Raw genomic sequence first — 16,523 nt, 5'->3', positions numbered from 1 at the left:
TATAAATATATATTCCTGGGTCTAGTAATCGCTATTTATATTACATGGGGAGCGCCACCTTGTTGGGCCAGTCATGTTTCCTTTAGCTACAGAAAGTGAGGGTGGAAAACATTCACCATCGTAACTCAAACCACGTTTTGGATGTCAGTTTGTGTCTTAGTTTGTATGTCAATCGCGAATAAAAACGGGAGAAAAAAAGAAATACATGATTTGTTTGCCAATCATAAAAAGAAACAGGAAGGAGGGAGGGGCACGAACCAGTGGTGACATATTTACTCAAGTGTTGTAAGTTCCGTGTTATTATGCAGTGAAATCAATAACGAAATGTATTTTCTATAACACTCTCGCTAGTTGGACCACGCTTCCAAAGTATGGTCTCTTTGTGCCTGAATAGGCAAGATAGATAGATGGTGCATAGTCAAAGGATGGTCCACACATTCACATAGGGGCACAACAGCTTTATTCATGTCATACACATATCAATGCATGTCATAGAATGAAAAGTACAACAATTTTAAAGCATTTCCAAATAAATATTAGTAATAATATCAGTTCTACTATTAATCTCTAAAGTCTAACTTTAGTTGCCTTATTGTGAGATAACAAACATAGGCTTGTTCCTTGTGAATAGAAAAATGTGTTGCGGTAAATGAGTATATAGTATTTTTTGGCTCTAATATATAAGTCATTATTGCAAAATAGCAAGCACTGCTTTAACATTGGGTTAGAGAAACTGTGTGTTACTTGACTTACTTTAACCATTTCCAATTAACCAATTTAATTATTTTTTAGAGTGCCTTTTACATGGTGCATTTTGTTGTAACGATTAACATATTTTAGTTAAAGCCAAATCTGACTGGTATCTAGAGGCAATTGCATCATTCAGACATGGAGTATGCATCCATCAGCGCATTTCATCTCCCATCATCCATCCGAGCCTGTCACGCTACTCATGCAACTTCTGCTTTTGACATGTTTTGTAAAAGTTTTGTAAATTTCTCACAAGTGTGCGTTTGTGTGTGCCTGTTTAAAGTAAAATTAGCGGAGAAACTTTTATCACAAATTATGCAGACAAAAGGTTTAACGTCTTCTCAAATAATTTGTTACATTTTCTTTTCGAGTGAACCTTTGCACATGAAGAGAGCAGCCGATAGGTCTTACCACTGGGTGCGTTATAGCGTGATTTGTTAACTGTGTCCTTCCTCTGAACCTTTTGCCATAAAATAAGCATTTTGTGAGATATATTTTATCCCAAAATAACCAGGCAGAATGTTTTTCATCACAGTCCACTTGTGTGAAGTGTTAACTGTCTTTTCTCGGAATTTTTGTAACAAAATGAGCATGCAAAAGAGTGTACTCAAGCGTGTATTTTCAAGTGACACCTTAACAAGTCCTTTCTATTGAACCTCTTTGCACAAACTGAGCAGGCATAAGGCTTTTCCCCAGTGTGTATTCTAGTGTGTGTTTTTAAATGTGCTTTTGTGGGATATTCTTTTTCACACACTGAGCAAGCAAAAGGTTTTTCCCCAGAGTGTATTCTTGTGTGTATTTTTAAATATTGATTTGAAGAATAACTTTTTTCACACACTGAGCAGACAAAAGGTTTTTCCCCAGTGTGAATTCTTGTGTGAATTTTTAAATATTCTTTTGTAGGATATTTTTTATCACAAAACGAGCAGGCAAAAGGTTTTTCTCCAGTGTGCGTTTTCAGATGATCTCTTAATTTCGATTTTGCATTGAAACATTTTTCACAAACTGAGCAGGCAAATGGCTTTTCCCCAGTGTGTGTTCTTGTATGCATTGTTAAATCTCCTTTTGTAGAACACCGTTTCTCACAAAATGAGCAGGCAAAAGGTTTTTCACCAGTGTGTGTTCTTGTGTGTGCTTTTAAATAGTCTTTTCGAGTAAAACCTTTACCACAAACTGAGCAGACAAAAGGTTTTTCCCCAGTATGTGCTCTTAAGTGCATTGTCAAATCTCCTTTTGTAGAACACAGTTTCTCACAAAATGAGCACGCAAAAGGTTTTTCACCTGTGTGTGTTCTAGTGTGTGATTTTAAATAGTCTTTTCTAGAAAATCTTTTACTACAAACTAAGCAAGCAAAAGGTTTTTCGCCAGTGTGAATTCTTAAGTGTACTTGTAAGTTTGACTTTTTGAAAAAAGTTTTGTCACAGTGAGGACATTTCACAGGTTTGTAGACAAAGTGACGCGTTGCAGCACCTTTCGAGTGTTCACCTTCATCATCATCGTCAGAAGAGTGTGCCTTGATGTCAGTATCTGAAAGTGGAGCCAACAGTTCGTCTGATGGGGATCCTCTACTGTGGTCTCCATCACTTTCTTCACTCTTCATACAGACGGCAGGAATTGGAAACTGAATTTCCTGTTCCTGCTGTTCTTCTTTTAAGTAAAAAGGCTCTTCCTCCAATTTGATTTGAGTGGGCTCTGGCCCCTCCTCTATCTCAATTTCGATGGATGCTGGCACCTGCAGCTCAGGACCAAGATCATCTTCTTCATTGAGGTCTGAAGGACAAGAGGAAACAAAAATTCATCTTTTCTCAGTCCTAACTGTTGTTGTGACATTGAAGCAAGCAATAAATCAAATTAATTCAATGAATCAGACTTCTTAAAACTGAAAAAAGTGAAGTTACAAATTTGAGGTTTTGCACAAGTGGCAGTGTGCTGGATGAGTAGTTTACAAAATGTGTTTAGAAACGCAACTAACTGCTTAAAAGACAAACATAATAAAAAAAAAAAACCTTTCTTTTCTCATATGATGAGCAGCCAAAAGGTTTTTCGCCAATGCGGGTTCTTTTGTGTGTCACTAAGAAAATTTGACGGGTATGTTGTCAATGTGACATGTTGGATCACCTTTCGAGTGTTCATCTTCATCGTCGTCAGAAGAGTTGGATGTGACGTCATCAATATCTGAAAGTGGAGCTTGCACGTCTGATGGGGATCTTCCACAGTGGTCTCCATCATCCTCCTCGCTCTTCATACTGAAGTCAGTGAATGGAAACTTGATTTCATCTTCCTGCTTTTCTTCTTTTATGTGAAGGGACTCTGGCCCCTCCTCCTTCTCTTTTATCAAATCATCTTCTTTTTTGAGGTCTGCAGGAGTCAGGATGGCAAATATCAAGCTTTTTATTCAGTCAAATCTCATGCTTTTACTTTAACGGTGTGTATTATTGCTTGTAAATGTTATGGCAACAAAATAAACCGGTTTCACAACATAATGTGCAATGTAAATGTTCCATTTGGTGCCTAGACAAAACACATTAGTAGGGAGACAGAAGCAAGTCTAAATACGCTGTATGAAATTTGCTGCTATAATATATATATATATATATATATATATATATATATATATATATATATATATATATATATATGTATATGTGTGTGTGTGTGTGTGTGTGTGTGTGTGTGTGTGTGTGTGTGTGTGCGTGTAAAAACCTGCTCCGCGTGAGAAACCAGGTCGAGGCTCGTTGTCCTTCTTTGATCCACAAAATTCTTTCCCGTAGTCTGCTATTTTTCTTGCACACATTTTCACACCGCAATAACAACACTTTGCGCTAGCCGATGTGTTGTTCTTTTAACGGCTAGCAAGCTAAACCAGCTGAAGAAGCTTCAACGTGCTCTCAAAGAGATGATCCAAACACAAATATTTCATTTACAATCTTCCAGTCCATTAATGAGGGATGGGTTTACTGTGCGAAGACTTCAGAGCGTTCAGCACAAAGTCGCGAGGGATTATTAGGTGAAACGAGTGATCAAACCACGATCATAGGCAAAACATATCTGTTGTGCGCATGCGCGACGGATCGGCCATTTTACTTGGCTCGCTACGGCAATTGTACATAGACAAAACACATAAGTCAAGAATACGCTGCATTTCTTCTCCAGCATCATCTATATTTTGGGTAAATGGTTAAAGTAAAATCCTCACTGTTAAATTGTATGCTAAATCGGAGCTTCAGATTTGTAGTTGAGGCCAAAGAACAATTTTTGGCCAATTTTATCTGTTGAGGTCAAACTTTCTCAGCTTTCTACGGCTTAATATCTCAGATAAACGTGTTAACCTTTATTGGAATTAATTTTCCAGTGGTTTCAACATTTCCTGAAAAATTGAGGTCAATATATTTTTCCTAAGGTTGCTTTGGACATGCCAAAACGTATTTTTCTCAAAACTAGGTATTTCAAAATGATAACATTAAAATTGTTGTACGCCTCAAGTTTTGAGTTATCTCCATGCCATGTAATGTATATGATTTTTAAGCAATTTATTATAGACTTAGAATAAATTATCCATCCATTTCCTAGCTGCTTATCCACACAATAGGTCATTCTAGTACCCGATAAAGAATGTTAATCATGATTTATTAAATGCAACTAAAATGATAAATATGAATTCATTTAAAATATGTGTCATATTTTCAAAGGACACAATGCTAGTAGATGTTCCAAAACCCCCCATAATAGGTGAATTTTTGCAAAGTAGGTCAGCATTTTTCTGCATAAAACCGCGCCAAAATAGTGAGTCAACTTTGTGTTTGTGTGTTTCTTTTAATTTTCCCGCTTTCAAAAACACTTCATTACATACTCAACAAGCAAAATGTTTTACCTTGGTGTGTTTTCTCATGTGAATTGTTAATTCTCTCTTTCTAGAATATATTTTACTACAAACTGTGCAGGAAATATTTTCTTCTCCTGCGTGTGTTGTTGCGTGTCTGATTAAATGTGCTTTTCTTGAAAATGCTTTCTCACAAACAGAGCACACAAAAGGTTTTTCTCCAGAGTGCATTCTTGTGTGCTTTGTTAAATATGTCTTTGTAGAGAACCTTTTACAACAAAGTGAGCAGGCAAAAGGTTTTTCCGTAGTGTGTGTTTTTGTGTGTATCGTTAATCTTTCCTTTAAAGAAAAGCTTTTGCCACAAACTGAGCATTGAAAAGGTTTTTCCCCAGTGTGTGTTCTTGTGTGCCTGGTTAAATATGTTTCAGAAGAGAATCTTTTATTACAAATCAGGCAGGAAAAGGGTTTTACATCAGTGTGTGTTTCCAAGTGATCTGTTAAATATGCTTTTTTAGTGAACCTTTTCTCACAAACTGAACAGGAAAAAGGTTTTTCCCCAGTGTGTGTCATTGTATGTCTGATTAAATGTGCCTTCCGGGAGAATCTTGTTTCGCAAACTGAGCAGGCAAAACGTTTTACTCCAGTGTGTGTCTTCAAGTGTTCTGTTAAATATGCCTTTCTCGTGAACATTTTTTCACAATCTGAGCAGGCAAAGAGTTTCTCACCATTATGTATAACCTCATGCCGTTTTAAATCCCTCTTTTCAAAGAATCTTTTACCACAATCTGGGCAGGCAAAATGTTTTTCTGCAGTATGTGTTCTTGAGTGTCGGTTTAAATACCTCTTTAAAGAAAAGATTTTACCACATATTAAGCAGGCAAAAGGGTTTCCTTCAGTGTGCGTTGTCAAGTGGTCCGTTAAATGTGACTTTCTAGTGTACCTTTTCTCACAAAGTGAGCAGGCAAAAGGTTTTTCCCCAGTGTGCATTCTTGTGTGCCTTGTTAAATATGTCTTCTTAGCGAAACTTTTCCAACAAACTGAGCAGGCATACGGATTTTCCCTTGTGTGTGGTGACATGTGTACTTTCAAGGTTGACTCCTTGGAAAATGTTTTGTCACACCGAGAACGTTTCAGGGGTTTGTTGTCAGTGTGGCATGTTGTGCCACCCTTCGAGTGTTCATCTTTATCACTATTGTCATCAGAAGAGTGTGACGTGACATCGTCACCATCTGAAAGTGGAGTCAAGAGGTGAATTGATGGGGATCCTCCAAAACCTTCACTCTTCATGTTGAAGTCAGTCAATGGAAACATGATTTCATCCTTCGGTTCTTCTTTAATGTAAGCAGGCTCTGGCTCCTCCTCCTTTTTAATTTGGGTGGACTCTGGCTCCACCTCCAATTTAATTAGGGCAGACTCTACCGCCTCCTCCTCTTTTATTTTAGCACACTCTGGGGAAAGCAGATCAGAACCAAGATCATCTTTGAGGTCTGCAGGACACGAGAAAACAAAAGTCATTTGTTACTGTCACATCTCATATTGTGACATTATGTAATATTGTGGCAACTAACCTCCAAAAAAGCTTTTTTCACATCAAATTTAGTATAGTAATGTTTCCATTTGGCATCTAATTAGAACACATCCACAAGCAGATGGCAGACGCAAGACTATAAATTCCTGACAATATGGGAATAATGACCAAAGACAAATTCCAGATTTTTTTTTTCCTGATTGTTGTTGGAAATTGTGCATTTTGCCACCCTGTTACTCAAATAAATGCTCAATTATAGTATGCAAATACTGAAGAAGTATGTTCTGTTTCTCTGAAAAACTCACACTTGAAGTGGAAATTTAGTTTGTCTTCATATCCAGAGCTAAGCAAGTGTCCACAGATCAGGGTCTTTTTTTTTTTGGTCACAGTTTTTGCCACAGTCACGCTAAGCAGGTAAGACAAAAGGCATCTGTTTTAGTGGTTATCATTCCTTTCCATCAGTCTTCAATAGAAGACGAATCCAGTAAAAGTTAATTACAATTGTGAAAATGTCTTTAAAAACATATTCAAAACACTGTTCATGTACATTTACAAAATCACTATTAGAAAGTTGCGTCGTAGCAATACTAAATGATAATAAAATCAGTGTTTGACGACATCTAAAATCGATTATTCCAAATCAATATAACTGTGTAGACAAGTAACAAATAAGGATGATAAACAAACAAACCTGCTCGGTGCAAGAAGACAACTCGAGGTTCCGACTTGAAAAGTTGACGTTGTTGTTCGTTATCTTCTTTCGCTTCACAAAGTTCTTCCTTGTACGCTGCGGCTTTTCTTGCACACATTTTTACAATATAATTACAACACTTTGGACTCGATCTCTTCTTAGAGATGAGTTGCAACCAGACGTCGGCTAGCAAGCTAAGTTAGCCAGAGAAGCTTCAACGTGCCCCCACACAACTTGATCCGGACATAAAAATTGCATTGACTATCTAGTCCAATTATGTCAAGATTGGTCTACTGGGTCAAGTCAGTACGAATTCAGAAACAAGTCATTCGTGAAACGAGTGTACAAACTGGGATAGTCGGCTATACTTTTGCAGTACGCATGCGTAGTAAATTGGCAGTGCTTTGGGAAGGAGGCTACGGCGATCATAATAGATCAAAAAGTATCGATTCTGCCAGAAGAACTTATTTGCCCTGTAGTTACTTGACGATTAAATTAATTCGCTTTAATTGTCATTCGATGTTGTTTTTAATGGGTAAAGTAAATCAAAATTCAAGCTACAAAATCAAGGGATCCCCTCGAAAGAATTAAGTGCAAGATGGCAAAAAAAAAAAAAAAAAAACAGAAGACACGACCCTGGCTGCATAGACTTAGGAAGCGACCAATAACTATCCATATATTCTGTAACTTGTACTCGATAACCAACAATCAATCACAATCAACGTACACATATGTTTGACGTTATCAAAATTTGCCGTAGCGTTTTAATAACATATGAATAATCTATACACAGGAGCGGCTAAACTACATCATATAGCTCAACTTCGCAGAGTAGTACCATAGACGACTGACGAGAACAGCGCGAGAACGCAACAAATTCAAAGGTCACCGAATCAAAACAAATAAAAACAGTAGAATGAAGCCTCACCGGATAAAATAACACACATTACAACAAATAAATACATTTTAATCACCAGTAAATACATCTTTTGTGGGGTGCAATACAACACAATATTTGTGCACATCAGTTAAAATTAGCTACATTATTGCTGTGTTTTCTTACATCTTAATTTGTCTGTACGCAGCAAATAGATGCTAATTGATTTCAAATCATCCTTTTCTTTGAATCTTGTGCTTCAGTGTGTTTTTGCGTGTCTTTTCAATTCTACATTTTTTGAAAATCTTTTACCACATACTAAACAAGCATAGGGTTTTTCCCCAGTGTGTTTTCTCATGTGAATTGTTAAGTGTTCATTTCTAGAATAGCGTTTATCACAATCTGAGCAAGCAAACGGTTTCTCACCAGTGTGTGTTTGAGCGTGCTGTCTTAAATCTTTCTTTTCGGGGAATCTTCTACCACAGTCTGAGCAGGCAAACGGTTTTTCCCCAGTGTGCCTTCTTGTGTGTCTGTTTAAACACGCATTCGAATAGAATCGTTTACCACAATCTGAACAGGAGAAAGGTTTTACTCCTGTGTGTCTTTCCAAGTGAATTGCTAAATGGGCCTTTGTTGAAAAGGTTTTCCCACAAACTGAGCAAGCAAAAGGTCTTTCTCCAGAGTGTGTTCTTGCGTGCCCTCTTAAATCTGATTTTCTATAAAATCTTTTGTCACAAATAGAGCAAGCAAAAGCCTTTTCCCCTGTGTGTGTAATTGTGTGGTTTTTTAAACTTGCTTTTCTCGAAAATCTTTTACCACATTCTGAGCAGGCAAATGGTTTTTCTCCTGTGTGTCTTCTAGCATGATTGTCTAAACACGCCTTTGAAGAGAATGTTTTCACACAAATCAAACATGCAAAAGGTTTTTCCCCAGTGTGCATTTTTGCGTGCCTTGTTAAATTAGTCTTTTTAGTGTACCTTTTCCTACAGACTGAGCAGGCAAAAGATTTTTCACAGGTTATAGGTTTGTTGTCAGCATATGTTGTACCACTTTTCGAGTGTTCATCGTCATCGTCATCAGAAGACTGTGAAGTGATGTCGTCATCATCTGAAAGTGGAGCCAAGAGGCCATCTGATGAGGATACACCACAGTTGTCCCCATCACTTTCTTCACTCTTAATACTAATGCAGATCAAAGGAAACTTTATTTCCTCCTCCTGCTCTTCTTCTTTTACGTGAGAAGGCTCTTCCTTTTTAATTTGGGCGGACTCAGACTGCTCCTCCATGTTAATTTGGCCGGACTCTGGTTCCTCCTCTCCCTTAATATAGGCACACTCTGGTTCCTGCTTTTGAGGACCAAGACCTTCTTCTTTGAGAACTGGAGGACACAAGAAACACCTCATGTTTTGACTTTGTGATAGTATTTTTTCTGTAATCGTAAAAATACTGAACAGAATCTATGTTTGGCATTTGTTTGTTTTTAAGAAGCCGGAAAAGCCTTTATATGACTCCTGATTATTATAGAATGGAAAGATGTATTAAGTCGATCACAAAAAGATTGCATTATCCTCAAAATTCTGACTTTAAAATTCAGAGAGTTGTGTTTTCATATGTCTGAGGTAAACTTCCTTTTCCTTCACTGGCCATGATCCGCTTCACTAGGATTTAATTGAAACTAGATTGGAGTCAGTTAATTGACAACAAGATGTGAACAAACCTGCTCCTTCTAAAACAACTAACAGTTGAAGTTGTAGTTTATTACCTTCTTTTGTTCCAGCTATGTTCTCCTCGTATTCTTCTGTCTTCCTCGTACACATTTTCACACAATCGTGCGACTACACTAGTTAACTCGGAGGCAAAAATGTCTACGTTATAGCGCCATTAAATCGAAATCGACGTACGGTGTCGAGGCTTTAGTACGCTAAGAACTAATTCACGAATGATTATTTAGTCAAAAAACGTGTCGGCCATGATCGCAAGGGATGACGCAATGCACATTGCGCGTGCGCAACCAGAAGGCGATAGGCAGCTACGGCAAATACATTAGGGAAAAAAACGTGTTTTATGTGATCAAAATTTTCGGTGGCCATGGTAAATTGATCGACTCGTGGAAGATAGCGGTTGAAAATATGCAAAATATTACGAATACGTATTTTATTTCTTTTGTCGCATGACGGCACTAATAAACACATATACGTTATATATAAATTGTAAATCATTACACATATTTAGCTCAGAATACAATGAGGCTGTTCATTTTGTCGCATGAAAATACTATATATTACATTAAACAATAAACGTGTCTATTTTGCAAATGTTAAATATTGCCATAATATCAATAATACGCGCTTTTCCAATTCGTGCAAGTTATATGCCAATCACTGGCAAAAGACATTGAGTGTGTGTTGTCAAATGATGGTCCACACATTCACATTTAGGCAAGGCATCTTTATTGATGTAGCGCATTTCATTCATAAGATAACTCAACGTGCTTCGCATAAGTACGAAGTTTAAATGCATTTACAAAGAATATAACTCAATACATTAAAAACTAAGTACAGAAATAAAAGGTAGCTACCTCACATTTTCACAAATACCGAATTAAAAATAATAAATTAACTAATAAATAATTATAAATACAATAATAATAATAATAGTCAATGTAATAATAAAATAATATAAAATATATTAAATAAACTATGAAAAAGGATTAAATTAAGACCGTGATAGAAATTTCAAGTCATTTAGCTAAGCTTCCAGTCTGAGTCACTTACTCTTACTCTTAGTCTTGGGCAAGAAAAAAAAGAGACACTTTCTTACAAGTATGTACAAAGAACATGTGCATTTGTACAAAATATCTGTCAGAAAAATTGCAGTTAAAATTTTCCTTTAGATGGTTTAGCCCTACTTGAAGAGAATTTTCCAACACAAATTAGGCAGGCAAATGGTTTCTCCTCAGCGTGCGTTATCCAGCTCTGTTAAATACCTCTTGTAGAGAGTCTAACAAAAGATATGGGTTTTTCCATTGAGTGTGTTTTTGTGTTTGAATGTTTCTTTTAAAATATTATTTTATTACAAATTAGCCCAGGAAAAGGTTTTACCTATGTGAGATCTGTTAAACTACACTTTATAAACTCTTTTCTAACAAAAGGAGCAGTTTTTTCTTTCGTGTGTGTGTGTGTGTGTGTGTTCTTGTATGTTTAATTAGATACTTCTTTAAGGAAAATATTTTATCACAATTTAAGCAGGGAAAAGATTTTACTCCAGTGTGTGTTATCAAGTGATGTGATAAATTCCTTTTTGACGAGAGCCTTTTCCCACAAACAGAGCAGAGAAAGGGTTTTTCCCCAGTGTGTGTTCTTGTGTGTGTTCTGAAATCTCCTTCTCTAGAAAATCTTTTAGCACAAACAGAGCAGGCAAATGTTTTTTCTAGAGAGTGTGTTCTTAGATGTGCTGTTAATTGTCTTTTTGTTGAGAACTTTTTTTCACAGTCTGAGCAGGCGAACACTTTCTCTCTAGTATGCGTTGATGCATGCTCATTCAAATACTTCTTTTGAAGAAACCTTTTACCACAATGTGAGCAGGCAAATGGTTTTTCTCCAGTGTGCGTTCTAGTGTGTTCTCTTAATCCTCCTTCTCTTGGAAATCTTTTACCACAATCTGAGCAGGCAAATGGTTTCTCATCACTATGAACTATTGCATGCCGTTTTAAATTCTGTTTAATCCGAAATCTTTTACCACAATCGGAGCAAACGAAAGGTTTATCTCTTGTGTGTGTTGTCAGGTGAGCAGTTAAACTTCCCTTTGTACAGAACCTTCGCTCACAGAAGGAGCAGGCAAAAGGCTTTACTGAAGTATGCGTTAGTGCGTGCTGTTTTAAAATGCTCTTTCCAGAGAATGTTTTCCCACAGTCAGAACAGGCAAACGGTTTTTCTCCAGTATGCATTTTAAGATGAGTTGTTAAGCGATCCTTTGTAGAGAAATCGTTCTCACAAACTGAGCAGGCAAAAGGCTTTTCTCCAGTGTGTGTTTTTGTGTGTATTCTTAAAATTCCTTTCCTAGAAAATCTTTTTCCACAAACTGAGCAGGCAAAAGGTTTTTCTCCAGTGTGTGTTTTAAGATGTGCTGTCAAATGTCCCTTTGTAGAGAATCTTTTCTGACAAACTGAGCAAGGAAAAGGTTTTTCTCCGGTGTGTGTCCGAGTATGTACTTTTAATGATTCTTTTGAAGTAAAATTGTTCCCGCAGACAGAGCAGACAAATGGTTTCTCACTAGTATGTGCTACTGCATGGAGTTTTAAGTTAGTCTTTCCAGTGAAGTTTTTCTTGCAAACTGTGCAAGCAAAAGGCTTTTCGCCAGTGTGTGTTCTTGTGTGCCTTCTTAAATCTCTTTTTCCAGAAAATCTTTTACCACAAATTGAGCAGGCAAAAGGTTTTTCCCGTGTGTATTCTTGTGTGCCTTTTTAAATCTACATTTCTTGAAAATCTTTTAACACAAACTGAGCAGGCAAAAGGTTTTTCGCCAGTGTGTGTTCTCATGTGTACTTTCAAGGTTGACTTGTTGAATAAAACTTTGTCACATTGAGAACATTTCACGGGTTTGTTATAAGTCTGACGTGTCATACCACCTTTCGAGTGTTTGTTTTCATCATCATCGGAGTCAGAAGAGTGTGATGTGATGTCGTCACCATCTGAAAGTGGGGCCAAGAGGACGCTTGATTGGGATTCCCTACAGTAGTCTTCATCACCTTCTCCACTTTTCCTACGGACGCCGGTCAATGAAAACTTGATTTCATCCTCCTGTTTTTCTTCTTTTATGTGCAAGGCCTCTGGCTCCTCTTCTTTTTTAATTTGAGTGAACGCTGGCCCCTCCTCCTTTTTAATGTGGGTGGAATCTGGCTGCTCTGCCTCTTTTAATTGGGTGGACTCTTGCTCTTCCTTTTTAATTTGAATGGGATCTGGCTCTTCATTTTCTTCTTTCACTTGTGTAGATTCTAGTTCCTGTTGCTCAGAACCAAAATCTTCTTCTTTGAGGTCTGCAGAACAAAAGTCAAGTATGTCAAAACCCGTGTGTGTTGAGGACCAATTCGCCAAGGGTTATTTTGTGAAATATTGCAAACCACAAACAGTTGGACCCACAATGAACGCAGTTGAACGTTACGCGATCAGCGGTACGCATGCGCAATAGTTGCAGAACGCTCACAATTTCTGTAGTTTGCTACGGCAAGTACACTAGTACAAAATGCGTAGGCATTGCCAGAGCAACTTGTGGTTACAAAGCATAGCGTGGTACAGTCAACCCTCCCAACCTGTCGCTTTCTCTCTTCATACAGAACTGGTTCAAACTAGTACAACCAAACTGCCCCCCTTTCAACAAACATAGGCAAAATTCCAATGTATTCTATTCACACCCTGAGAAAACACTGATTACGTATCGGATTGTATGTGTATCAATGAGAATTTTTACATCAGCTGTATAAGACAAAGACCATTTACCAAAAGGTACTCGCTTGGCGATCACTGGTGAGAAAAACAAATTTTGTCCATTCATAAGTCAGCTTTATTCATAGATCACATTTCGTACAGAAGGAAATCAATACGCTTGGGAAAATCAAAGATATATTTCAAGGTATTTACAAAAAAAATTAAACTTAGATAAAAAATATGAAGAAAACAAATGTAATTTACGAATTTACATAAATATGTGTCTGCAAGATCTTGGAGAAATCACGGGAAAAAAAAGATTCTAGATTCAATCAGTGGTATTGGAAAACATATTTTTTTAACCTGGGTTTGAAAAGAATCATATCTGGGAAGGTAATTTCATTTCTTATAGCAGCTTATCATTTTAGCATTGCAGCATTACAGGTAAAATCTCAGCAATAGTCAAGTCAGTGGAGATGGAAGCACAAATAAGCGTCTCCTGCTCATCTTGGGCTATTTTATTCTATTCCAGGTGTTCATGTGTTTTTAAACTAATTGTATTGCAAGTGGTAAAAAAGTTTATCATAACATTTTCATTGATTTGATGTAATTTTAAGTTAACGCTGTATAGCAGGTAATATGTGGGACCAACACATACGTACTTTCATATTATTTTTAAAATATAAAAAAAATACTTGAATATTCCAATAAATTTGGGAAATGGACTAAAAACAACCAAACATTCATGGCATTCAAACAGTCGAATATAATCAATATTCAGATTTTGTTTAGGTTATTGTCTGCATGAAAACTTTGTCTCTGACGAGACAATTTTTTTTCTCCAGTGCCTTAATGCCTTTGCAAAAGATAATCTTTTACCGGTGAAAGTTTTTACTCCAGTGTTTGTTAAAGTGATCTTTAAAACTCCTCTTTGCAGAAAGAAAAAAGAGGTAAAGGTTTTCCTCCAGTGTGTATTCTTAAGTGCCTTTGTACAAGTTGTTTTCTGGAAAATCTTTTACCGCAAACTGAGCAGGCAAAAGGTTTTTCTCCAGAATGTGTTTTCTGATGAGATGCTAAATACCTTTTTATAGAGAAACTTTTTTCACAAATTGAGCAGGTAAATGGTTTTTCTCCAGAATGTGTTTTCTGGTGAGCTGTTAAGTACCTTTTTGTAGAGAAACTTTTCTCACAAACTGAGCAGACTAAAGGATTTTCTACAGAGTGTATTTTCATGTGATCTGGTAAATGTGCCTTTGTAACACTAACCGAGGAGGGATTTTTTTTGTGACCTGTGTGTGTTTTTATGTGCCTTTTTACACAGTGTTTTGTGAAAAATCTTTTATCACAAACAGAGCAGGCAAAAGGCTTTTCTCCAGTGTGTGTCTTCAGATGATGTTTCAAATATGCCTTTGTAGTAAAACCTTTCTTACAAACAGAGCAGGCAAAAGGTTTTTCTGTAGTGTGTGTTTTTATGTGCATTTTTACACATTCTTTTCTAGAAAATCTTTTACCACAAACTGAGCAGGCAAAATGTTTTTCTCTAGTATGTGTTTTCAGGTGAGTTGTTAAATGAGTCTTTGTTGAGAAACTTTTCTGGCAAACTGAGCAGGAAAAAGATTTTTCTCCAGTATGTGTTTTCAGGTGATTTGTTAATAGCATCTTTGTCGAGAAACTTTTCTCGCAAACTGAGCAGGCAAAAGGCTTCTTTTCGCCAGTGTGTGTCTTCAGGTGGCTTGTTAAAAGCGCTTTTAGAATAAAACGTTTTTCACAAATTGAGCAGGCAAATGGTTTTTCACCAGTATGTGTTTTTAGGTGAATTGTTAATTGGGTCTTTGTGCAGAAACATTTCTCACAAACTGAACAGGCAAAAGGCTTTTCTCCAGTGTGTCCTTTCAAGTGATATTTTAAATGCGTCTTTGTGATAAAACATTTCTCACAAAATGAGCAGGCAAAATGTTTTTCCCCAGTGTGTTTTTTCATGTGCACACGAACACCTTCTTTTCTTGAAAATCTTTTACTACAAACTACACAGGCAAAAGGTTTTTCTACAGTATGCGTTTTCAAGTGATTTCTTAACTGCGCCTTTGTGGAGAAACGTTTCTCACAAACTGAACAGTCAAAAATTTTTCCTCCAGTGCGTTTCTTTGCGTGTATTCTTTGGTGTACTTTCAAGTTTGACTTGTGGAAAAAAGCTTTGCCACATTGAGAACATTTCAGGGTTTTTTTGTCAACGTGCCATGCCGTATCACCTTTCGGATATTCATCTTCATTGTCATTATTGTTGTCAGAAGAGTATGACGAGATGTCTTCACCTTCTGAAAGTGGAGACAAAAGGTCATCCAATGGGAATCCTTCACAGTGGTTGACATCATAGACTTCACTTTTCATATTGACATCAGTCAAAAGACACTTGACTTCCTCCTCCTGTTGCTCTTCTTTTATATGAGGAGGCTCTGGCTCTTCTGCTTCCTTTTTAATTTGTGTGGACTGTACCTGCTCCTCTTCTTTAATTTGTGTGGAGTCTGGCTCTTGCTGCTGACGACCAAGATCATCATCATCATAATCATCTTTGAGTTCAGCTGGACACAAGGAAACAAAAGTCAAGCTTTGCTCTTGCATCTCATATTGTGTCTTTGACATTGTTAATTGTGGTTTACAACTAAATTACGATGGCTAGCTAGCTAGTCTACAGCAGTATCTAATTCAATTTGTCCTCTACTTGTTTCCAATCGCATGGCGAATCAGTCATGTGACAGAAGTGAACAAACCTGCTCCGTCAACTCGAGGTTCCAACTTGACAAGCGGACGTCGATCGTCGTCCTCTTTTCTTTCACAAAGTTCCTCTATGTACTCTTCCGTCTTTCGTACACACATTTTACACGCTACAACCGCAACACTTCGTACCCGATCTCTTCTTAGCGATGCGTTGCTAACAGTGGTGTCTTTGTTAGCGGCTAGCAAGTTAACCCGAGAAGCTTCAACATGCAAAGTTTTAACTTTCGATCTTCGAGTCCAGTTAAGTCGGGCGTTTGTGTCAAAACCTGCGCATTTTGGGGACTCATTCGCCAAGGATTATTAAGTGAAAAACTGCAGAACACACGCCCGTTAGCATTTAATGGCAGCAGCTTCAAATTTTTACTACGCATGCGCAACCTGTTCGCCTTTTTTTGTGCTGTGTTGCGCTATGGCAAGTATGCGAGTAAAAATGCGTTGGTCTTGCCTGAACAGGTTGCAGTATGCAAGAACAAAATTGTCTTGTTCATTGCGGCTGAACGGGACGATACGGAGGGACAGAACGACAGACAGACTGACAGTCAGCCAGGAGCTAGATCATTCATTCGTCGATGTCAAATTTAAAAAATACACATCAAATACAAAATACAAAACTGTATGAAATAATATTTACCCAGTCCTTTACAAAGCTTTTTTTTATTC

At 37.3% G+C, this 16,523-nt stretch overlaps 5 protein-coding genes across 8 annotated transcripts; all 5 read right to left on the bottom strand.

The window, feature by feature from the left end:
* Nucleotides 1–443: 443 nt before the first annotated feature.
* LOC148424394 (uncharacterized) lies at nt 444–3,832 on the bottom strand. Its single transcript, XM_088412406.1, has 3 exons — nt 3,454–3,832; nt 2,869–3,108; nt 444–2,520 (listed from the first exon to the last, which is right to left on the bottom strand). The coding sequence occupies exons 1-3, from the start codon at nt 3,542–3,544 to the stop codon at nt 1,358–1,360; spliced, it is 1,494 nt and encodes a 497-aa protein (XP_088268532.1). The 5' UTR covers nt 3,545–3,832; the 3' UTR covers nt 444–1,357.
* Nucleotides 3,833–4,471: 639 nt separating this feature from the next.
* LOC148424393 (uncharacterized) lies at nt 4,472–7,293 on the bottom strand. Of its 2 annotated transcripts, none has more exons than XM_088412403.1 (2): nt 6,790–7,293; nt 4,472–6,057 (listed from the first exon to the last, which is right to left on the bottom strand). In XM_088412403.1, the coding sequence occupies exons 1-2, from the start codon at nt 6,905–6,907 to the stop codon at nt 4,601–4,603; spliced, it is 1,575 nt and encodes a 524-aa protein (XP_088268529.1). In that variant the 5' UTR covers nt 6,908–7,293; the 3' UTR covers nt 4,472–4,600. The 2 variants fall into 2 exon arrangements, with proteins under 2 accessions (XP_088268529.1, XP_088268530.1); XM_088412404.1 differs by having other exon boundaries at nt 4,472–6,018.
* Nucleotides 7,294–7,739: 446 nt separating this feature from the next.
* LOC148424392 (uncharacterized) lies at nt 7,740–9,638 on the bottom strand. Its single transcript, XM_088412408.1, has 2 exons — nt 9,428–9,638; nt 7,740–9,043 (listed from the first exon to the last, which is right to left on the bottom strand). The coding sequence occupies exons 1-2, from the start codon at nt 9,480–9,482 to the stop codon at nt 7,926–7,928; spliced, it is 1,173 nt and encodes a 390-aa protein (XP_088268534.1). The 5' UTR covers nt 9,483–9,638; the 3' UTR covers nt 7,740–7,925.
* Nucleotides 9,639–10,098: 460 nt separating this feature from the next.
* LOC148424391 (uncharacterized) lies at nt 10,099–12,127 on the bottom strand (the record flags this gene model as incomplete). The annotated part of the gene is made up of 1 exon (XM_088412423.1): nt 10,099–12,127. A coding segment is annotated over one exon (1,335 nt), but the record flags the coding sequence as incomplete, so codon positions are not given.
* A 456-nt stretch (nt 12,128–12,583) lies between these two features.
* On the bottom strand, nt 12,584–16,214 carry LOC148424390 (uncharacterized). Of its 3 annotated transcripts, XM_088412393.1 has the most exons (4): nt 15,857–16,214; nt 15,582–15,667; nt 15,338–15,403; nt 12,636–12,700 (listed from the first exon to the last, which is right to left on the bottom strand). In XM_088412393.1, exons 1-4 carry the CDS (start codon nt 15,960–15,962, stop codon nt 12,659–12,661), a joined length of 300 nt encoding a protein of 99 aa, XP_088268519.1. In that variant the 5' UTR covers nt 15,963–16,214; the 3' UTR covers nt 12,636–12,658. The 3 variants fall into 3 exon arrangements, with proteins under 3 accessions (XP_088268520.1, XP_088268519.1, XP_088268518.1); XM_088412394.1 differs by lacking the exon at nt 15,338–15,403 and having other exon boundaries at nt 12,584–12,700; XM_088412392.1 differs by lacking the exon at nt 12,636–12,700 and having other exon boundaries at nt 13,218–15,667.
* Nucleotides 16,215–16,523: the final 309 nt, after the last annotated feature.

The sequence above is a fragment of the Hippichthys cyanospilos genome, chromosome 4 (genome assembly GCF_059441005.1).
Source record: "Hippichthys cyanospilos isolate Australia breed blue-spotted pipefish chromosome 4, RoL_Hcya_1.0, whole genome shotgun sequence".
NCBI lineage: Eukaryota > Metazoa > Chordata > Actinopteri > Syngnathiformes > Syngnathidae > Hippichthys > Hippichthys cyanospilos.
This window is presented reverse-complemented; position numbering and strand designations above follow the sequence as displayed.

What these genes read in the sequence shown, in the direction of transcription:
- LOC148424393 (XM_088412403.1), bottom strand. Translation starts at nt 6,907, where the DNA reads ATGTGTGCAAGAAAAGCCGCAGCGTACAAGGAAGAACTTTGTGAAGCG. An exon ending in TGTCTTCTTGCACCGAGCAG is followed by an intron (nt 6,058 to 6,789) that starts GTTTGTTTGTTT and finishes CGTGTCCTGCAG; the next exon opens with ACCTCAAAGATGATCTTGGT.
- LOC148424390 (XM_088412392.1), bottom strand. Translation starts at nt 15,962, where the DNA reads ATGTGTGTACGAAAGACGGAAGAGTACATAGAGGAACTTTGTGAAAGA. An exon ending in ACCTCGAGTTGACGGAGCAG is followed by an intron (nt 15,668 to 15,856) that starts GTTTGTTCACTT and finishes CCTTGTGTCCAG; the next exon opens with CTGAACTCAAAGATGATTAT.
- LOC148424392 (XM_088412408.1), bottom strand. Translation starts at nt 9,482, where the DNA reads ATGTGTACGAGGAAGACAGAAGAATACGAGGAGAACATAGCTGGAACA. An exon ending in CATAGCTGGAACAAAAGAAG is followed by an intron (nt 9,044 to 9,427) that starts GTAATAAACTAC and finishes TGTGTCCTCCAG; the next exon opens with TTCTCAAAGAAGAAGGTCTT.
- LOC148424394 (XM_088412406.1), bottom strand. Translation starts at nt 3,544, where the DNA reads ATGTGTGCAAGAAAAATAGCAGACTACGGGAAAGAATTTTGTGGATCA. An exon ending in TGGTTTCTCACGCGGAGCAG is followed by an intron (nt 3,109 to 3,453) that starts GTTTTTACACGC and finishes TGACTCCTGCAG; the next exon opens with ACCTCAAAAAAGAAGATGAT. An exon ending in TGAAGATGAACACTCGAAAG is followed by an intron (nt 2,521 to 2,868) that starts GTGATCCAACAT and finishes CTTGTCCTTCAG; the next exon opens with ACCTCAATGAAGAAGATGAT.